Here is a 22,372-nt window from a genome sequence, read left to right on the forward strand (position 1 = left end):
TGGAGTTAGGCTGAACACTGAGCATGAGGAATCCACTTCTTCTATAGTAACCAGTTAAGCCTGCTCCTTGACCTCAAGTTACTAGTTACATAAATCCTAAGAGATGGCTCAGGCAAAATTGTCAACAGGGCCTTGCAGTCTTGGCACACCTAGTAAGATAAGAGGCCTGACTGTATCCTCCAACGATTATCCGTTTTGTGCTTTTGCTTTGTTGACTCTCATGTATTTCTCTCTCAACCTGCTGTATACTGACGCCTCACACAGGCTAGGTACTTATGCAATAAATACTTAATAAGACAGTTGGCTAAGAGATGAAGATAGCTAGATCAAGAATATTGTCAAATTGCAATTTCAAAGACTGAAGAATAATTCCTTCAAAAGTTTGGTCACCACTCAGTCTGTCAGCTACCTCTGAGTCCTAGGTAGAACTGAGAGCTAAAGGAAACTTTTCTAATACATCTTTAAGAACTAAGTCTACAGCCAGTTCCTAAAGGACTGTCACATAATACAGTCTAGAAAGAGCCACTTCTATCTTTCTAGAAATAAATCTTTCATTCTGGTGGGAAGGTTTTAACAACTGACAAGATAATATACTGTTGCCAAGGAGAAGACCCAGTAATTATGCTTGTAACACAATGCTGAGATTAAACTTCTGGGCCAGGTGCAGTGGCTCTCACTTGTAATCCCAGCACTTTGGGAGGCCCAGGCAGGCAGATTTCTTGAGCCCAGGAGTTCAAGACTAGCTTGGGCAACATGGCAAAACCCTGCCTTTACAAAAAATACAAAAATTAGACAGGTGTGGTGGCATGTGTCTGTAGGCCCAGCTGCTTGGGAGACTGAGGTAGGGAAATCACCTGAGCCTGGAAGGTTGAGGCTGCAGTGAGCTATGACCACACCACTGTACTCCAGCCTGGGTGACAGAGTGAGATCCTGTCTCAGAAGAAAAAAAGGAAAAAGAAAAAAACTCAGAAAAACTACTACTCAGTCCAAGAGCTGACTGCATGAAAAATTTTTCCCTTTGGAGTTATTTCAGCCTTAAAACACCACCAAAGTTTGTATTATCACTTAATATTTACATTCAAAGGTTTCACTCTTCAGAGACACACTATCACTGCTTTAAAATTATGACTAAACAATAAATTCCAGCTTTTAATTCATAACACATAAATGATAAATATTTGAGGACTCAAAGGAGATAAAAAGTGAGATCAGTGGCTGTAATGAACAACATTTAAAGAATAATTCAGCATATGAATATTGGTAGTTAACTTCAGATCCACACAATGAAAGGCATAAATAAAATGACACCGCTTTAAATGGTTATCACCGGCAGACCCCATGAAGCACCCGCAAGATCAGATGTCATGGGTTATTTTGGTAACTCATAAGGGACACAATAATAAAGTGACAGAGAAGCAGGCATTTTTATTCAAATGGCATAAATTTTTTTTTCTTTCCTAAGCAATTTCACAAAACATATCTTATTTTTCTGTGTATTTCTATTAGATTTCAAGAAAAAGTAATAACAGTTTTCTCCTGAAAGCTACAGTGACATCAACAAAATGAGCACTGAAGTCATAATGTTTTAACACATTGTCATGCAGTGTTTTTGTATTTATCACTGAGATATAAAATGCTCAGTAAGTGGCTAGTGTAAAAATATTAGGCACTAATCAATTACATGTAAGAACCAAATTGATCCCATCACACTGGAGGGATTTAAATTTGAGGAAAATCAGCTTTCTGACTTGGTTAAAACAAAGTCTACAATGTAATGAGACAAAATGGAAGTAGTTTAAGTAATAAATGTTTAATCAAAGAATTTTACATATTATTAACAGCATTCATTTGGCCAAACATCTACACGTTTGTAGAATCCTACTGTATATAAAGTGGGAATGTATCAAGTATAGACTATGAAAGTGCAAATAACAAGTCAAGGTTAGATTAACTTTTTTTTTTACATTATAAAATTAACTTGTTTACAAAATAGGCTTTGCCAAACTTCATTACTGAATTGTAAAGTCAATGACTGTGTTGTTTTTAAAATATGTACCAAGGAAATACAAATTGGATAATCATCATTTTTCATGCTCAGAAGAGAACAGCACAGAAATAAAGGATACTGCACAAGGTGCAAGGAAACCGGAACCCATTTTGTACGCTATCTTCACACAGAGCATTCTTTCTCACCTTAACTGCAGCTGTGCAAGATGCCTCAATGTGATGCAAAGACTCTATACTGGAAAAGTTACAACTTGGTCTAAAAACTTATTGGTGTTGATATTTTTAATCCAAAATAAATTCATAAAAAATCCTTTGTGGACTATTTCAGTTTAATATACAGTAATACACTGTAGATAAAGTTAATATTTCCCCCCACTAACTTTAATAGGTATTGATATCAATGTTTCTGATCACTGGAGAAATAAAAACTAATGTGGACCTTTGATAGGCCTGGCATAGGAGGATTCCCACAGTTTATCCTAAGAGGATCTGGGGAATATTAAATATGCTAATATAGTGTCCTAGCAATATGATTTTAAGTATAAGCATATTTCAAAAGCAGGGTTTGGAAAAAAAGTAATCGAAAACCATAATCACATCACTTGTGGATAATAATACTAATATAACTTTTTACCCAGTCCAGGACTTGCCTGTACAAACTCAGAACTGAAATTTTGGTATCTGTAGATTTCTGGCAACAATTTGGCAAAACACTAAATGGAGTGTTGCACTTACCTATTCTGCTTATGTTACGCTAGTTTTGATAATATGTAAGTAAAACAGCCATTCCAACAGTTTACTCTAGTTTTAATTACACACTGTACCATTGTATCTTAATTATAACTAAGACCAGTATTTTCTTCACAGTAGACACTGATAACTAGGAAGTTGATTTTTTTCAACACTAAACAGTAATCACACAGCAAATGAGTATTGTGCAATAGAACAAACACATGTCAGCATTTGCTAGTTAGGCAAACAAACTGAACATTTAGTTGTTACTGTAAAAGCAAGGCCATGGGTGGTTTTATGGAGGTCTTTGCAATTCATAGCATAGTTACTTCAGAAGAGACATTGAAATTTGAATTACTCACTTATTTAACTGGCAACTATCCATTTAGGTTAGGCAAAGGCACGGTAACATGTTGCGCAGGATGTTTTACTGAATTTCTTAATAATCGTGGGATTTACTATAACTCATGAAAACTCCACTTTTTTTTCTATTTTATAAAACACCTACCATTAAAAGTAATTGCACCCATTAGTAATTAGAATGCACTGTAAAATTGTGAAAACAAATAACTATGATTGCACTTCCAATAAAGTGTCTCTTAAAATACAGCACCGCTGTTGCTAATCAACTGTATTTTAATATTAAAATAAACTTTTTAACAGCAGCATTAGGTTTAGTTAACTTAAGCTACAGGCTACATTTATATAAATGCAGTCTCCACGGCAACAAAAACCCATGTAATTCTGGACTATCATTGCTACTGAGTGGCACCTTTGACTCCCAAGAACGCTGACACTGCCCTGGAGCACTCTAGGATGCTGCACACCTAAATGCCTTGTTAGTCAGCACACAAGTCAGAGTTTGGCACAATTGGACTGTAAATAGACATGAAAGGAAATCTTTGCTTCATGTGAAAATTAAAACTAATTACACTGTGGTAGATGTGGTACTAAAGAGACTTCAATGCACATTGCTTAGACAAAAAGGAAGAAAGGAAGTTACAGAAGAGCACAAAGAGATTGAGAACATACATGTTATCGGATCTATCCAAAATGAATTTCTAGAATGAAGAAAACTTTTTTTTTGTTTTTAAAGGAAAGCCACCCAAAGATTAGGGAGTAAGCCTTTAGTTTAAATGTTCAATTTAAGTATTGTCAACCCTAGGCTAAATAGAGGACTGCATTTTCTTAAAATGTGGAATACAACCTATTTATTTCATTTTTATTTCTCTTTCTCTTGCTCTTCTTTTTGTCAGCAGAAAGGGGAAAAGCTATTCGATTAAGTACAAAGGAAATTCCCTGTAAGGTTAAAATAAAAAATGAAGCTACCATTCAAGGGAACTCCTTTGTATTCAACCCTAATGTTGGTGGTTTATCACTGAGTTGGAATTAAGTGAATCAAGGTCCCTATCAAGCATACTCCACCTAGCATACCATCTATAACTGTAATTCATTTAGAGCCCAGATGTGTGCAGTTCACACTAAATGTACTTGTTCAAGCCAGTCACTTGAGGTTTGAGGTGTTTGACTTGAAACATCTGAACCATCTACTCTGTTGGCCACCTCATTACCACTGTCACCAGCTTGAGATGCTGCTTCCTCAGTCAGAATATTTTCTTCCAAATGATTTTCTTCCATCTGGGTTCCTCTACCTTCCCTGACACTGGCATCTTCAAACACTGAATCTTCCGGCAGCATCAGTTCCACATCCTTCACACCTTCTGACCCATCTTTGATACAGGGGAGCTGGGAATCTGCACTAATTTCTGTAGTTGCTGGAGGAATCAGGGCAATACTCTGAGGGTTCATGTCATGAAACCAAGCCATGATGTTGCCAAGAAGATTGTCATTGATGTTGGGGTCTTGATCAGCTGAATCAGGGTCACTGGATGAGGGACAGAAATCACTTCTTGCCTCACTGAGAGGGTGTGAACTGAGGGTGTCAGTTGAAAATGGGTCACTCTCTGCTCCTAGTCTCATGAGGCTGTCACCAAGTTCCAAAAGCTCAGAGCTGCTCAATGCAGCCCGAGGGCTATCTGTATTTCTGGGGACAGAGTCCAGCCTGGAAGGTAAAGAAGTGCCTATCGCACCTAAGGATGCTTCATTACTGAGGAAGTCTCTAGTTTCTTCATCGATGGCCAGCCCAGACTCTTGCAGTGATAACTGTATTGCAAGAAGTATATTGGGATCATCTTCATCCAAGGAACTCAGAGCCTGAAGCAACAGAAAGCAAAACCACTTTAAAATTTGACTAAAAAAAACCTGATTTAACCCAATCAGGTTTATCATTCTTCCTTTACCAACAGATTATGAATTCTATTTATACAGAGTAATTATTTTATCTACTAAAATCTTATTATAATTTTCTCTGTGCCCATGCAAAAGGAAAAAAACCCTACCTTAAAATAAATCTAAAATATGGTAAAATCTTTTCCTGCAGCCCACGTTTAGAACAAAGATTTTAGAATGGAAGGAAGAAACAGGAAAGCAATGAAAATAAAAACAGGAAACCACACTCAACAGAGAAAGAGCAAAAGCATAGGCAATGAGGCTGCTCAGAAAGGCTACCTGAAGAGAGTCCTGGTTTTCAGAGCGACTGGCAGGGGTGTAGTCACGCAGGGAAGAGCTGTGCAGTACACTCATAGATGTAGAACTTACCACGGATGTGCCAGGTCTGCGGCTGCTGCTGCCGCCTTCTGGAATATCTGTTTCAAAGCAATTGGTACCAAAGACAATTTAGTGACAAGTGAGACATACACCTGGTTGTTTAAATTGGCAATTTCTCTTTCAGTGCTGGGGAAAACCTGTGGTGACATGTTCACTTAATCTTTCTAGGATTTCTCATCCATATTTGTCTTACCATGAGCAATAACATATATATGACACTATCACTTCTAATCCATGACTTTTTCCTTTTTTTTTTGAGTAAAGGTTAAAAAAAGCCTCTGTCACCCAGGCTGGAGTGCAGTGGCGCAATCTCGGCTCACTGCAACCTCCGCCTCCTGGGTTCAAGCGATTCTCCTGCCTCAGCCTCCTGAGTAGCTGGTACTACAGATATGTGCCATCATGCCCGGCGAATTTTTGTAATTTTATTAGAGATAGGGTTTTACCACGCTGTCCAGGATGGTCTCAAACTCCTGACCTCAGGTGATCTGCCTGCCTTGGCCTTCCAAAGTGCTGGGATGACAGGCATGAATCATCGTGCCTGACGTTTTTACATTTTTGCTTGCAGTCTATATGGTTCTATTCATAAATGCAAGTGTTACTATCCATTTCTCTTTCTTTGTTAAGCAATAACTAAAAAAGGTTTTTCATTTTTAGATTTCTTAAAATTAAATAATTTGGGAATTACAAAAGTCTGAAAAGCAAATCTTTAGTCCCATTGATCCTGACATTATAGTTGGAAGATTTTCACTTAATAATATTTTCACTTAATAATTTAATAATAAAGGTTGAATAATTAATATCTCTAATGCCAGAAATTCTCTCTCTCTTAAATAATGTCTACAGGACAACTAAGGCTAGGAGACAAATATATGAACACAAAAACAGTATCAATACTACAGTTAACTGAGTGCTCACTAGGTGCTTACGTGTTTTAGATGCATTATCTAATTTAATACTCACAATGAGCTTATAAGGTGGCACTATTATTAGTGTTTTTTTAGAATGTGGAAACAGCCCTAGAGACGCTGTGAATTGGCTAAGTTACGCAGCTAATATGCAGCAGAGATGGGGTAATAAATCCAAGTTTGCCTGACTCCACGGCCCATGCTCTTAACTCCTCTGATTTTCTTTATCCTATCACAATAGAAGCATCTGCATATTTATATCTAAATGACAAACTGTTTTATAAACATTTACATCAGCCAGTTTGAAGGATAAATTCAGGAGAGCTTCGGGATTAAACCATACACAACCCAAGGGTTTACCTAAAGTGCTTTCACTTGGCTCATCAGGCTCTGGAGGATTACTGAGCAGACTGTGCACGTCTCCTCGACGACGTTGTCTGTGCCTCCTCCGATACTGAAATTCAGCATATTCCTGCATAAACCAAAGGTTATAAAATACAAGAGAGCATGCAATTTTTAAAATGCAAATAAAACAAACCACACACTTTTTTTCCAGAGGAAAAAGTTTGTGATTTTATACACATATTATAAAATCACTTGGCTGAAACATCAGGTTTTGCCATGCCAAGGAAACACAAAAGGTAAAATGGAAAAAAAAAAAGTTTTCAACAGTCATTACAATTGCCTAGATAAATGGGAATACTTGCAAGCTCCAATGCTAGATTAGAACAGCCCTATTTCATATGCCTGATGATTTCAAGGATCTTGTTATCTAATTATTATAATTAATACCACAATCATATTACTCTCTCTCTCTCTCTTTTTTAGAGACAGGGTCTTGCTATGTTGTTCAAACTGGTCTTGAACTCCTGGCCTCAAGCAATCCCCACTGCCTCAGCCTCCTAAGTAGCTGGGATTACAGGTGTGAGCCATTGCACTTGGACATGAAAGTGGTTTCACAAAACTGACTGGGGCTGAGCATAGTGGCTCACGCCTGTAATCCCAGCACTTTGGGAGGCCGAGATGGGCGGATCACCTGAAGTCAGGAGTTTAAGACCAGCCTGGCCAACATGGTGAAACCCCATCTCAACTAAAAATACAAAAACATTAGTTGGGCGTGGTGTTGGGGCCTGTAATCTCAGCTACTTGGGAGGCTGGGGCAGGAGAATCACTTGAACCTGGGAGGCAGAGGTTGCAGTGAGCCAAGATCACACCACTGTGCTCCAGCCTGGGCGACCTGAGCAAGACTCCAACTCAAAAGAAAAAAAAAAAAAAGTGACTGGGATATATGTAACAGAAAAAAAAGGAACAAAAATAAAAAAGAGCACACACTGTTAAGTACTTGCCAGATTGTTGGATTTTCTATTCTTTGGGACTACTACATACAACACTCACAAATCAAATGACTAGATTAAAAGTCAAATGTTAGATTAGCCTTAAAATAAGATGATTATTTAGCTTCTTTTCTTTATAAGCCAATATGTGGTGCTATTTACAACACAGGCAGGGGAAATGTCTTCCATTTAGCATATGGGATGAACACAGACTTAGGCAGATGTCCTCAGTCTCTTTTACATTTGTGACAATATTTAAAGAGAGTTTGCTATCACGAGGGTACAACTTGGAACCATCTGCTATTACCTGGGTATAAATGTACTTTTAGTGACAGGAGGGACAGGACAGGACAGGATGGGATTGGAAGGGAGGGGAGGGGAGGGAAAGAGAGGGAAGGGAAGAAGAAGGAAGGGAAGGCAAGGGAGGGAAGGCAAGGGAAGGGAGAGGGAGGGGAGGAGAAGGGAAGGAGAGGGGAGGGAAGAAAAGGAGAAGGGAGGGAAGGGAAGAGGAGGGGAGGGAAGAGAAGGGGAGGGGAATGGAGGGAAGGGGAAGGGAGGTAGCCAGGGTACATGATACTAACATAAAAGGGCTAATTTAGAGAATCATTACGGTGTCTTTCTGTGATAAACACTAAGACACTCAACTTTATGATTATCCTGGTTACCCTAGAATATTCAATATGCTTATATTGTGAAAGTACTAGGAGTAGGGGAAGACAAATTTTACATCACAAATAAAACTTTCACATCATACCACTCTGGTGACATTTATTTGAACTCCTTCATTTATATAAGTAGTTGGACTCTTAATAAGAAGGAGAGGCATCCTGTTAGGTTAGAGACTAATAAATGAAAGATACTCCAAGTGCCCTGAGGGTTTATACAGGTTCTTTAAAATTTCTTGCTGAGCTGGGGCATCATTTCCTAGCTTCCTAGAGGCCCATGAACTCAAACTGATAACTTATGTGTCATCAAGGCTTAATAGACCAGTGAGGAACACCAACTACATATATTTCTTAGACAAAAATGGTGTCTAAAAAGAAAATTTTATCTCAATTCAAGGTTTATATAGGGATAATTTGCTTACTTTGTAAAATTCATAATGGTATAAAGTTATGAATGAAACTATTACCATAGACTATACATATTTCCAATTTAAGAAAACAAAACCATTTAAAAGAAACTGCAAAAGAAACTTGTATTTCTAATTGTTCTGACAGAAAACTCTTCAGATGATATTCTCTCATGATGCAACATGATTAAAAATATTGTTCTCATATAATAAAATTTTTCTGAAAGTTTCCAAGGATTCCTAAGATCTTCAAGAATGCATATTAAAAGGGTGTAGTCGGTATACTCCAAGTAGTTTGAGAATGTTAAGGACACAGAGAAGACTAAAAAGTTCTAGTATTTATAGAGGGAAAAGCTGTAAGAAGGCGTTTTAAGTAATAATTGAAATTTTGTCACTGACTTAATGAGATGCTTTAATCCTTCTAGAACTTCCATGGGGTATCACCATCCACACTGTAAAGATGAGAAATTAAGAAAGAATATAGCCTAGGATCTATTAACTTACTCTTAGAACTTGAATTCAGATGTTCCTCAGACTTTATGCTATTTTCACTAAGCTCCACTGCCTTTAAAGTAGCATAAAACAAACTTTTATGCTTGCCAGACTCAATTTAAATTGAAAAGAATAAGATGAAATTAACTTCACTGAAAAAAAAAATAAATTCAACCTAAGTATCCTGGAGTTGGTAACCTTGTTTTTTTTTCCCTCACAGTCTTTATTAAGGCAAAGAGCTATTTTTAAAAAATATAATTTTAGCAGTTACTTGATAGTCGTACACATGCAGAATTTGAAAGTCTCACAATGTGTAGTAATTCTTTATATCTGCAACAAGGTTTACATAAAAGCCTAGTGTTTCAATATGTTAAGGACTAAAGAAAACTAAAAGTAAATAATTTATAAAAAATTATCAATTCATAAAAGATAAAGTGACAATCATATTGGTAGGCCCTCAATACTCAAGGACAAATATTTCAGGATTCCTAAAGTTCCTGTCAGACCCAGAAGCTTTAAGATGATATACATACATGATTATGAATACACTGATGAAGGTTTTATTTTTGCTAAATTGTGTTTTCACCTTAAAATACTTAAATAATTAGTTTTTTTTTTTTTTTTTTTTTTTTTTTTTTTTTTTTTTTTTTTAATAATTTCAGTTTGCTTATTCTTCCTTTTAGGTGGAAATTTGCGACAATATCCCTGAAGCTGTAAATATATTATAACATAGAAATAATAATAGTACAGGATCAGATAAAGAAAAAGGTTCACTGTTTTAAAATAAAAATTTCATTAATATATCACAATTTTAAATAATTTAAGTAAATTTAAAATTTCCAGATCAGAGCTCTAAGCACAATTTTTTTTTCAAGTCAATATTTTTTTGGATGTATCTACCAACACAAAAGCCACAGGTGATTGCAAGTATCTTCAGCAACTGAAAAGAGAAAGTATCCGATTTAAATAAGCCACAGTCATGCCTGGATAATAATCAATTTCATTGTCTTTCAGTTGCAGATAACGAATGGGTTATACATTACAAACAAAGCTGTCATCATTTGTCCTGTCCCCTTCAAAAAATTAAGTGAAGGGTTATCATAATATAGGCATCAAATACTGTTTATTTAATAAAGAGCAAGGATGGAAAGAGAGAAGTACAGAGAACTGCTAAAACCATTTTAAAATCAGACTCAACAGTGACAGTGGCAATTTAAATCTCAGAAAACAGTTCTGCGATTAAGAGTTTCACTCTGTCTTATTTTTATTTGCCACAGCTGCTATCTGCAGTGTAATTCAGACCTTCTGTATTTTAAAACGGTATATTAATGACAACAACAACAAAAAAGAAGAGTGTGAAAGTCTTACAGATAAGCAGAAAGCAACCAAGCAAAGCACTTCTTTCTGCATACACATTATTAATGTCAAGTTTTCCACTTTAGCAACTGATTATAAATCAATTCCCTCAGGTCGTTGCATTAACTTTAAAAAAAGATTGTTCTTTTATATTTTTAATAGTTTCAGACTAAAACAATATTATAACTAGAAATGCATTTCTAATAAATGAAATTGTCTATTAACAAATTAGAAGATTTTTTCAAAAATGTATATTGTAAATTTGCCTTAATTCTGACTATTCAGTAATTAAAAACAATAAAAGAGTAATGCATTTAACAATGTGATGATACACCAATACCACATAAATAGCTAAATGTAGGTTCTGTCAAGGCATTTTAGTTATAAAAGAAAGAGAGGGCATTGCTGATAACCTAAGTAGGATTTAGAATAGATAAGGATGCAAATGCAAGCACAATTGCACTAAGAAAAAATACAAAACAAAAACCCCATAAAACAATTACCTCTGGTGATGCAAATCCTAAATATTCCCAATCCCATGTTCCACCAGCAAAGCTACAAAGAAATTAAACATACCATTTGATTTAATAACAGTACTACAAAGTATACACAATCAGATCCTTGCCCTTTGAACACTACTTTGAATTCCTCTTGGAACTTGCTTAACCAAGGTAGATCAACTATTAAAACAGAATTAAAATGATAATTTCATTATTTATTTCAAATTCTAAGTTTTTATATTTGCGTAAAGTGATCAAAAAATAAAAATTACGGCCGGGCGCGGTGGCTCAAGCCTGTAATCCCAGCACTTTGGGAGGCCGAGGCGGGTGGATCACAAGGTCAAGAGATCGAGACCATCCTGGTCAACATGGTGAAACCCCGTCTCTACTAAAAATACAAAAAATTAGCTGGGCATGGTGGCACGTGCCTGTAATCCCAGCTACTCAGGAGGCTGAGGCAGGAGAATTGCCTGAACCCAGGAGGCGGAGGTTGCGGTGAGCCGAGATCGCGCCATTGCACTCCAGCCTGGGTAACAGGAGCGAAACTCCGTCTCAAAAAAAAAAAAATAAATAAAAAAAATAAATAAATAAATAAATAAATAAATAAATAAAAATTACTATGTTATAACAAAGTATTTTATAACTGCTTCTATTTTTATTTTACAAGTATATATTTACTCCTAAATATTATATAAAAAATGGATCAAAGGAACTTATGTAAAACAGTGCCAAAGGAACATTTAATGTTTATAATTATTATAAATAGGAAAGTATGCTTCAATTTACAGAGGTAGTATGAGTAGGTAAAATAAAACAACCATAACTCAACTGATCTTTAGTGGGTGAGTTTGGATCACTAGGAATATCAAATTTCTCTTTCCTTCACAACTTCTTTACACAAAAATACAAATATGACCATAACAAGTTGGCAAAGTTTCCAAATTCTGCATCATAAGAAGTTTATAACTATCAAATCACAACATATATTACATACTTGAAATGACTAGCAATCATGTTCACTCTAAAAACAAAACAAAACAAAAAAAGAAATGATGAATTAGAATACTCTTAATTATGAGTTCACTTGAAATGTGAAATTAACCTAGGTTAATTTAGTCTGAGGCACTACCTGATAAACAAATAAAAAATAACGAAAAACAGAAATAGTATGGAGAAAAAAAATCACGAAAAAAGAGTTAACATATTTTTATCAGCTATCCATATTTTAGGTGTAAGTAATTTCCAGGAATATGAAACTTAGTTGGATAAAAAAATAAAACTGCTGGCATTTGTGGCTGGAGAGGGGATGATTTCCACAGTGTACATCCTTTTTACCTGCGTCTTGGAGCTTCTGGTGAGTCTGCAGGAGCTACTCCCCGAGCCACAGATGCCAGGAATTCTTGCCTCTTCTGCTGAACAAGGCATGCTGCTTTGATGATCTTGTGGCGGGGTGTGCGAAGGTAAGGCCTATTGACTTTCTGGGCAAGGTCTTCAGTGACCATTTCTAGGTCTGTCTATAGTAAGCAGAGTTAAAAAAAAAGATCACAGGTTTCATAGGTTAATCAATAGCAAATCCAGAGTCTATGTGGTTTCTCAGTTAAATCTAACTGTTTTGAAGTAAGAAACTAGTTCAAATTTTGAAATAACTTTCTATGTAATGTATTTTCTATTTTGTACATGTTTTCTAGATTACAAAAGAGAAAGAGGGATTGTATATAAAATCATGTGAAATTTAAAAAAATAGCACTCATCTGATAGGCATTTATAGAAATGAAATTGGTATAAATTACAAAGTAGTAGTGAGTATAGGAGCTGTCTACAAGGAATTTATAATTTGTTTATGTGAAAAAAGCTAATACATTTCAATGCACTATACGAGCAAATGCATGATGCCATGGTGCAGACTATATAAAAAGTGCTGAAGGAATTTGAATCACGTAATCAGTAATCAGGGCAAGTCTGGAAGAGTTTATGGAGAAAATGAATACTGAGCCTTGATGAAATGTAGGATATAAATTAGCAGAGGACAGTTCAAAGGGATGACATGAAAACTGTAACAAGAAAAAGTTTAGTGGCTTCAAAAGAAAAGAAATGTACAATGAAGTTATTTAGCTATAGTGATGCCAGCTGGCTTAGGTGTTTTTGTTTTTTAAATACTATAATTTTTTCAGTTGATTAAAAAAAAAAAAACTGGTAAACAGCAAATTTCTCATCTTGTACGTAATGTGGCTTGTTTCATTTTGATGATAAAATTCTTAACTACATCATCAGAAATATGTCTGATTTCAAACCTGAACTAGTTTAAAAGACATACATAAATGCTATAGTAAATGTTTGCATCACTCATAGGTCATTCAGACCTGAAGTGTGACAGATTTAAACAGAAAGAAAATTTCGGTTTATTACTGGTAACTTTTCCTTTATTTAAAAACCATTTAAAAAATGAAAAGAAAATTGTTTTACTAATCACACCCACATTAAATAAAACAAGTGGTTTGAAAAAAGAAAAACTCAGTTTTTCCTAATAACTGCTGCCATTTAAATGTAATTAAAAAATATCTTACTTGCATTAGTTCGAAAATTTCTTTCTTTGTGCTTTTAGGTTCCAAGAAAAATCCGTACGGATAAGAACACTTGAGAATACGCCGAGTTTTTAAGAGCACATGAACTGCATCTTCAATGAAAGTGGTATCTGGACAGCCTCCTTCAGCTAAAAAGTAATTGAGGCACAGTGAAGTTGTTTTGCAAATATGCTATTTATGATATTAATCAAACGATTATTTTTTTCTCCAAAAAGAAAAAAGAAGGATCGTTAGGACAAAAACTGTTTTAAGTAACTGTATGAATATGCTTATTTGAACCAAACTAAAAACGTACACAAAATACTCATGTGTGACATGAATGTGTGTATAAAAGAAACATATGCCCTAGCAGCCCAGGAGCACTGATGGTAGTCAAAAAGGAATGCACATACTCATCTTGGATTCTAGTCTCACTCCATTGATAAGCAAATCTAGCTTTATGTCAGCCAAAAGGTTCTAGGCTTTACTAAGTTTTTCAGATTATCCCTAGCAGAATTTCCCTGCTTAAAAATGAGAACAAATGCCTTTTCTAAGTTGCTTGCTAAAAAAAAAAAAAAAAAAAAAAAAAAAAGCCTAATTGTGCAAAATCAATACTGTAAAGAAAAAGATACAATATTCTGGCAAACAACTAGATAACTAATGCTAGTTAATAAAAAACTTCAGAGAAAGAAAGAAAGTAAGGAAGAATGAGGAAGATGGAAGACAAAACTGCCTTAATATCTGAGACTCTTCTAAGACAGTCATTATAACATTCTAGGTTTTTGCTTAACTGAAAAAGAAAGAAAGAAAGAAAAAAACAAATTAAGCATGAGAGTCTAAATTTGCAAATACTGTTGAAAATCCGATTATTCTGGACGCCTGTAGAAAGAAATTAATAGTGTGTGTACACAAACTGACATATAGATTACCCTGAGATTTCTGACGTATGTGAGAAATGTGTGAAGTTTTGCTTCTTCCTTTCCAACTGCTGTACATTTTCATATTTTTCCCTATTATGTTGCTTGAAACGTCCAGAATGCTGAATAGTAGCAATAAGTCACATCTACAAATACTGAACGTTTTCAAGTGGCAGGCACAGTTGGAAGCACTAGGGATGCATTAATGACCAGACAAAAATCCCTGCTGAAGAGTTGTATAACTGTGAAGATTTTTTTCCTCTCAATTTTTCCGGTGGACAATACTTCAGGAGTTTGATATTGCCTAATATAGTTATATCATTAATGAAGTCTAAGAACTAATATAACAAGCAGGCTACACTGCTATTGACATTTTCTCCCCCATTCTATTTAATTTATGATATTGTCTTGATTAGAGAATTATCCTAATGAAAAGGATTTTAGTACTCATTATTTTAATAAATTGGAGCAACCCAAGTATAACATCACATTTTTCACTTTAAAATGTACTTTTCATATGTAAGCTATTATTTTTAAAAGGTGACTTTTAAAAAACAAAACACCAGAACCTGTACTCTGTGTAGTCACTGCGGGTTATTACATTCTAATGATGCTATCAATACTCAAACCATATTTTGGACTATTCTAACTTAAAATTTGGGCCCCACATGTTAGCTCCTCCTCATGGCTTTGCTTTTTTACCCCAATGTTCATTATTTGCCAGTGAAATGATTTCTCCCCAAACTATTACAAACTTCCATACCCTTAGGCACTCTGCTAAATTTTCTCAAGAATTTTTGGGTATTCAGTTACATGACAATTGGGTAGCACGTGTATCTTGCCCCTCTGACTAGGTCAGTTATGCCCTTTAGGACCCATCCACTTTTCCGAACACTGTAGAGCATCAGTAGTGACACACAGTAAGCAAAATCATGAATTATTTTTGTCTTGTAACAGCGCATCAAGAGGAGGCTAAGTGCTGGGTAGAAAATCCAATCACAGAAGTCTCATCTTCTAAGCTGCACGCAGGGCTTCAGAGAACTCAAAACAGTACCAGAACAAGCTAATGGACAAAATGTATTCCTTTCAGGACCTAACCTACTAGTGAAGTGACAGCAAGGAAGAATATTTTATATCAATTATCACACATACAACTTATAACTTACTTTCTTTGAGAGCTCTACTCAATTGTTCCATCTTTTCTTTGGCTGTTTTAAGAAGGCGTTGCTCTAACTAAAAGAATAGAAATAAATAATTTAAACCATTCTCTTTATTTATTCACAACAGTAGAGGTCAGCTCATTTGAAATGATTTGGGACATACCTGATAACTATGCTCATGATTTTTAAATCTGGTATAATAGTGCATAAATCTGTCAAGTTCCTGAAATCGTTTGTGTTTTTTCTCAGCCTAGAAAACAAAAGTCCACAAATGACTTACAAAAACTAGTAGCTACTAAAACAGTTTCTTTGGGGGGATCATTTAAAAGTTTTATTAGTGACAGACAGTACTGCATTCAGATTTGTGAATTATTTTCTTGACAGAAAACAACACATCTTAAAAGCTCTCAGAACAAAGTCTTCCATTTGTATCCTGTGACAAATCCCTGAATCCAAAATCCCAGAGTCTAAGGCAAAGAAACCTCCCAATCTCCATTTTTTTTTTTTTTTCTGAAATATTGTCTTCTGTTGTCCAGGCTGGAGTGCAGTGGTGCAATCTCAGTTCATGGCAACCTCCGCCACCTGGGTTCAAGCTATTCTCTTGTCTCAGCCTCCTGAGTAGCTGGGATTACAGGAGCCCACCACCATGACTGGCTAATTTTTGTATTTTTAGTAGAGATGGGGTTTCACCATGTTGGCTAGGCTGGTCTTGAACTCCTGACCTCAAGTGATCCACCTGCCTTGGCCTCCCAAAATTCTGGGATTACAAGCATGAGCCACCGTGCCTGGCCTTCAATGTTTTATTATGTGGCTTTTTGCTATGGACTAATGGTATCCCCCTAAAATTTGTATTTTGAAGCCTTATCCCCATTGTGACAGTATTTGAAGATAGGACCTGTGAGAAAGGTTAAATAAGGTCATCAGGGTGGGGCACTATTCTAATAGGGCTGGTACGCTTATAAGAAGTGGAAGGGACACCAGAGGTGTCTCTGTCTTTTCCAGCCACCAGAGGACATAGTGAGAGGGTGGCTGTCTGCCTGCCAAGAAGAGTGCCCTCCTCAAGAACCAAATTGGCCAGCACCTTGACCTTGGACTTCACAACCTCCAGAACTCTGAGAAATAAATTTCTGTTGTTTAAGCCACCCAGTCTGTGTTATTTTCTATGGCAAATGAGCAGACTAAGATACTTACTATACAGTATAATGTAATATTGCATTGTTGATATTAATATTAAAACGTTTTTAAGTCTTTGCAGAGATAGGCTGGGATGTATCAGACTTTTCATATATATCTTCACCAAAATAAAAAATGGAAAATGTAAAAGGGACAAAACTCTCAAGTTTACAGAGCTATTTTGTTGAAATTAAAGGCTATCATAAAGTGCATTCAATTCAATACCTTATTAAGATGAAAACAGAAAAAGAAGAAATGCAAAATAATTTCAGTGGCAGTGAGCGGCTTAGAGGGAGGTCTTGGCTTAATTGGTTCTCTTTACCTCCACAGTCATTTCCTTGGATTGCTCCTCCACATGCTGAATGACTTCATAGCGAGTACATCTGTAATAACCTCCAGTGGAAGAACTATGTTTTTTCCACTCTTCTAGGCAAATCCAGCAAAAGTCATACTTGCACTTCAAAAGAAAATATATATGAAAACATCTCCCCATATTAATATGCAAATTACTTTCTGCTTTATAGCCAACCAATCTGTAAAGATTAAATAATCCTGAGTGTGTGACCAGGAATGAATCTTCTTAAAGACACGTCCTCTTTCTCACGTTTCCTCTAGAGACCTTTCTGCATTATGGAAAGATGTGGGGGTAGTTTAAAATTATTGCTTATAGGGATGTATTAAAATGTAAAGCATAACATAATGAGGTAATCACAAGGAATCATTAAAAATATCAATAGGATATTCTTTACAAATAATAACAGATACTGACAAGTGTTTCATTTTTAAGTATGTTCTAATCTGACATTGGTCTATAAAGCTCCACCAGCCTATTTGAAAAACTTCTGGCAATTTTGAAAAATTGGTTTCGAAACTAGAAATAAGCTGAAAAGACCTCTAAGTGAAACAGCTGATATAAAAATGGTTTCCCATTTTAAAGTAAATTTCACTTACTTGATTACCAAAATTATCAGACAGTGCCAAAAATATGAGCATTCAGTATGAAAATATATCCTTTTTTATGCTTATGGATTTTGAATCAGTTAAAAAGATCTTCCCATTCTATGTTGTCTTCAGGTACTCTTATGGTTTATTTTATTTTTTAAAGTAACTTTATCTTTTGAGTCATTTGTAATTTATCTTACTATATAGGATACAGTATGAATTCAACTTTATTCTTTCTCACACAGCTGCCCGGTAGTCCTTATATCATTTAAACAGCTCATGTTTCTCCACTGGTTGTAGACGCCACCTTTACCACATACTGGATTCTCATGTGTCTGTGTCTACATTCTAGGCTTTCTTCCTATTCTGTTTCATGTGCCAGCACCACACTGTCTGAATTTCTGAGGCTTCATAATATGGCTATTTTACAACGCTAGTTCCCCCTAACTGCTCTTTTTCAGACTTCCTGTTCTTGCTTCCCCTTGGCCCTGCCAAATAACTTTTGAATTAGTTTACTTAGATTCAGAAACAAAACCTATTGCTATTTTTGATGGAATCTTTCTAAGAACTTGGTCGTCTTTCCATTTGTTTGTAATCTTTTGTGACCTACAGAGAGACAGTTTATATTTTTTCCCCATAAGTCTTGCATATTTAAATTTATTTCCAGATAAATGAAGTCTTTCAGTAAATATTCAATCTGATCGTTGTTGATACACATGAAGGTTATTACTTTCTGCACAATAATTGTGTACTCTGCTACTCAACTAAATTTTTGTTTGTAGCAGTTTTTCAGCTGATTTTTGTAAATTTTCTAGGTATACAATCATGCCATCTGCAAAAAGTGATAATTTTATCATCTCATTTCTAATTTTTATATTGTTAGTCTCTTTCTGCTGTCTAATTATGTTGACTGGTATCTTCAGTCTAATGTTAATAATATTAGTGATGGAAAATATCTTCATCTTATTTTTGAATTTAGTGGGAGTGACTCTAGTTTCCCCCACTAAATATGCTAGCTTTTGAACTGAGGTAATTATTTTTATCATACTAAGAAAGAATCTATTCTATTTCTTTGAGTGTTTTATACAGAATGGTTTGTTTGTTTGTTTTTGGTCAAATACCTTTTCAGGAGCTATAGAAAATATGTAATTTTTCCCCTTGGACCTATCAATAACATGAGGTACAACATCAGCTTTCCTAATATTGAACTATTCTTATACAGGTTGAAGCATCCCTAATCTAAAAATCAGAAATCCTAACTGCTCCAAAATCCAAAACTTCTTGAGCACTGACATGGATTGTAAATTTGTGGATTAGGAGTGCTCAATTGGTCAAATGTAAATATTTCAAAATGAAAAAAAAATTCTGTAATCATTAATTCTTCCAGTTCCAAGCATTCCAGGTGAGCAACACTTAACCTGTCTTCCTGGAATAAACTCTTACTTGGTTAATTACTTATGAATGTGCTCTGCTGGAATATTGCTAATATCTATAGTTTTATCCCTGTAATATTTAGGACTTTTGCAGTGCTATTTTTAAGTAAGAATAATCCACAGTTTTCATAATCTTGTCAAGCAGGTATCAAGGTTCTACTCACTTTATAAAAATAATCTGAAAGTTTTTTTTTTTTTAACTCTCAAGAATAGTTTAAATAACATTAGAATTACCAGCTCCTTAAAGGTTTGGTAAAATTCTATCGTAAAACTATCAGGGTCCAATTAAGTGTTAGTGTAAGGTGCGGGGGAGTTTTGAAAAACTTTTTTTCCCTTCTATGGGAATTGGTTTTTTGGGACTATTCTATCTCTTCTAGGATCAGTTTTAATAAATAATACTGTCTTAGAAAGTCAATCTACTTCAAATCCAAGTTCAAAATATCTAGAAGAATTGAATGAATTTATTCCTTATTTTAGTTTGCTTTGTTTCTTTGAGTACAGGCATACCTTGTTTAATTGCACTTTGCTGTATTATGCATCACAGATGCTGTGTTTTGTTTTTGTTTTTTAAACAAACTGAACTTTGTGACAACCCTGATCAAGCAAGTCTACTGGTCATTTTTCCAACAGCATGTGCTCACTGCTTGTCTGTGTCACGGTTTGGTAATTCTCATAATGTGTCAAACTCGTAAATTATTATATTTGTTTTGGTAATCTATGATCAATGATCTTTGATGTTACTATTTTAATATTTGGGGGGGCACCATGAACCATGCCCATATAAGATGGCAAACCTAATAGATAAATGTTGTATGTGTTCTGACCACTTCACTGACTGGCCATTCTCTTACCTCTGCCTCTCTCACTCTCCTTGGGCTTCCCTAATCCCTAAGACACAACAATATTAAAATTAGGCCAATTAAGAATCCTATAAGGGCCTCTAAGTGTTCAAGTGAAAGGAAGAGTCTTACATCTCTCACTTTAAATCAAATGCTAGAAATGATTAAGCTTAGTGAGGAAGGCATGTTGAAAAGCCAAGATAAACTGAAAGCTAGGCCTCTTGTGCCAGTTAGCCAAATTGTGAATGTAAAGCAAAAGTTCTTGAAGGAAAGTAAAAGTGCTATTCCAGTGAACATATGAATGATAAGCAAACGAAACAGGCTAATTGTTATGTTGAAAATCTGAGTGGTCTGGATGGAAGATCAAATGAGCCACGACATTCCCTTAAGCCAAATACTAATCCAGAGCAAGGTCCTAGCTCTTTTCAGTTCCATGAAGACAGACATAAGGAACCTGCAGAAGAAAAATTTTAAGCTAGCAGACATTGGTTCATGAGGTTTAAGGAAAGAAGCCATTTCCATAACATAAAAGTGCAAGGTGAAGCAGAAAGTGCTGATATAGAAGCTCTGATAAATTATCCATTAAGATCTAGCTAAGATCATTGATGAAAGTGCCTACCTTAAATAACAGATTTCCAAAGTAGATGAAACAACCTTCTATTGGGAGACAGTGCCATCTAGGATTTTTATAGCTAGAGAGAAGTCAATGTCTGGCTCCAAAGCTTCAAAGAACAGGCTGACTCTTTTGTTATGGGCTAATACAGCTGGTGACTTTAAGTTGAAGCCAATGCTTATTTGCATTTATCATTCTCAAAATTGTAGGGCCCTCAATAATTATGCTAAATCTACTTTGCCTGTGCTCTCTAAATGGAATAACAAGGCCTGGATGGCAGCACATCTGTTTACAGCATGGTTTACTGAATATTGTAAGCCCACTGTTGAGAGCTATTACTTAGAAAAAAAGATTTCTTTTAAAATATTACTGCTCATTGACAATGCACATGGTCATCCAAGAGCTCTGATAGAGATGTACAAGGAAATGAATGTTGTTTTAATGTCTGCTAACACAACATCCATTCTGCAGCCTATGGATTAAGCAGTAATTTTGAATTTCAAGTCTTATTATTTAAGAAACATATTTTTTAAGGCTAAAACTGCCACAGATGGTGATTCCTCTGATAGATGTAGGCAGAGAAAATGGAAACTCTTCTGGAAAGGATTCACCATTCTAGATGCCATTAACAACATTTGTGATTCATGGGAGGGGGTAAAAATATCAACATGAACAGGAGTTTGGAAAAGGTTGATTCCCACCCTCATGGATGACTTTGAGGAATTCAAAACTTCGGAGGAAAAAATAACCGCAGATGTGGTAGAAATAGCAAAAGAACTTCAACTGCAGCCTGAAGATGTGCCTGAATTACTACAATCTCATAATAAAACTTGAATTGGGGAAAAGTTGTTTCTTACGGATAAGCAAAGAAAATGGTTTCTTGAGATAGAATCTGCTCCTAGTAAAGACTTTGTAAACACTGTTGAAATGACAACAAAGAGTAGAATATTACATAAACAGCTGATGAAGCAGTGGCAGAGTTTGAGAGAACAGACTCTAATTTTGAAAGTTCTGTTGGAGGTCAAATTCTGTAATACGGTATCACATGCTATACAGAAATATATTGTGAAAGGCAGTCAACCGATGCAGCAAACTTCATTGTCTTATTTTAAGAAATTGCCACAGCCAACTCAAACTTCAGCAACCACCACTTTGTTCAGTTAGCAGCATCAACACTGAGGCAAGACTCTTCACCAGCAAAAAGATTACGACTCACTGAAGGCTCAGATAATAGTTAGCATTTTTAAGTAATAAAGTATTTTAAAATAAAAATACGTTATGCTATTGCACACTTAACAGACAGTGTGAGTTTACAGTTAAACTTTTGTATGACGTGGGAAATAAAAAAATGTGATTTATTTGACTGTGATATTTACTTTACTGCAGTGATCTAGAATTGGACCACAGTATCTCTGAGTTATGCCTGTGTTTCCCTTATTCTTTATCTCGTGTCTTTGAACTCCTTCACCTTTATTTTTTTTTCTTGATTATGTTAGGTTAGTGGTTTATCTATTTTTTGTTAAGAAAATCACTTTTTGGATTTATTAGTTGCATTTCCAGTTATAAAGTCACTGATTTCTGCCTTAAAAACAAACAAACAAACAAAAAAAAACAGAACCTTCCTCCTGGTTTTCTTCAAGTTTATTTTTTTTCGAAATTTTTGAGTAGG

General features: G+C 35.3%; 1 protein-coding gene across 4 annotated transcripts in view; it reads right to left on the reverse strand.

Moving 5' to 3' along the window:
• Window positions 1-1,790: 1,790 nt before the first annotated feature.
• The window catches only part of ANKIB1 (ankyrin repeat and IBR domain containing 1), a 177,589-nt gene continuing 157,007 nt past the window's right edge, over window positions 1,791-22,372 (reverse strand). For all 4 annotated transcript variants that reach the window (XM_032253062.1, XM_032253061.1, XM_032253060.1 and 1 more), the window contains 9 exons: window positions 17,199-17,333; window positions 15,867-15,953; window positions 15,710-15,776; window positions 13,630-13,775; window positions 12,401-12,579; window positions 11,069-11,120; window positions 6,672-6,783; window positions 5,308-5,444; window positions 1,791-4,953 (listed from right to left, as the gene is read on the reverse strand). In XM_032253062.1, the coding sequence (XP_032108953.1) occupies window positions 4,216-4,953; window positions 5,308-5,444; window positions 6,672-6,783; window positions 11,069-11,120; window positions 12,401-12,579; window positions 13,630-13,775; window positions 15,710-15,776; window positions 15,867-15,953; window positions 17,199-17,333 (1,653 nt within the window). In that variant the 3' untranslated portion in view covers window positions 1,791-4,215. The remainder of the gene's footprint in view (window positions 4,954-5,307; window positions 5,445-6,671; window positions 6,784-11,068; window positions 11,121-12,400; window positions 12,580-13,629; window positions 13,776-15,709; window positions 15,777-15,866; window positions 15,954-17,198; window positions 17,334-22,372) is intronic.

The sequence above is a fragment of the Sapajus apella genome, unplaced genomic scaffold, assembly GCF_009761245.1.
Source record: "Sapajus apella isolate SASKATOON/1434 unplaced genomic scaffold, GSC_monkey_1.0 scaffold81, whole genome shotgun sequence".
Taxonomy (NCBI): Eukaryota; Metazoa; Chordata; class Mammalia; order Primates; family Cebidae; genus Sapajus; species Sapajus apella.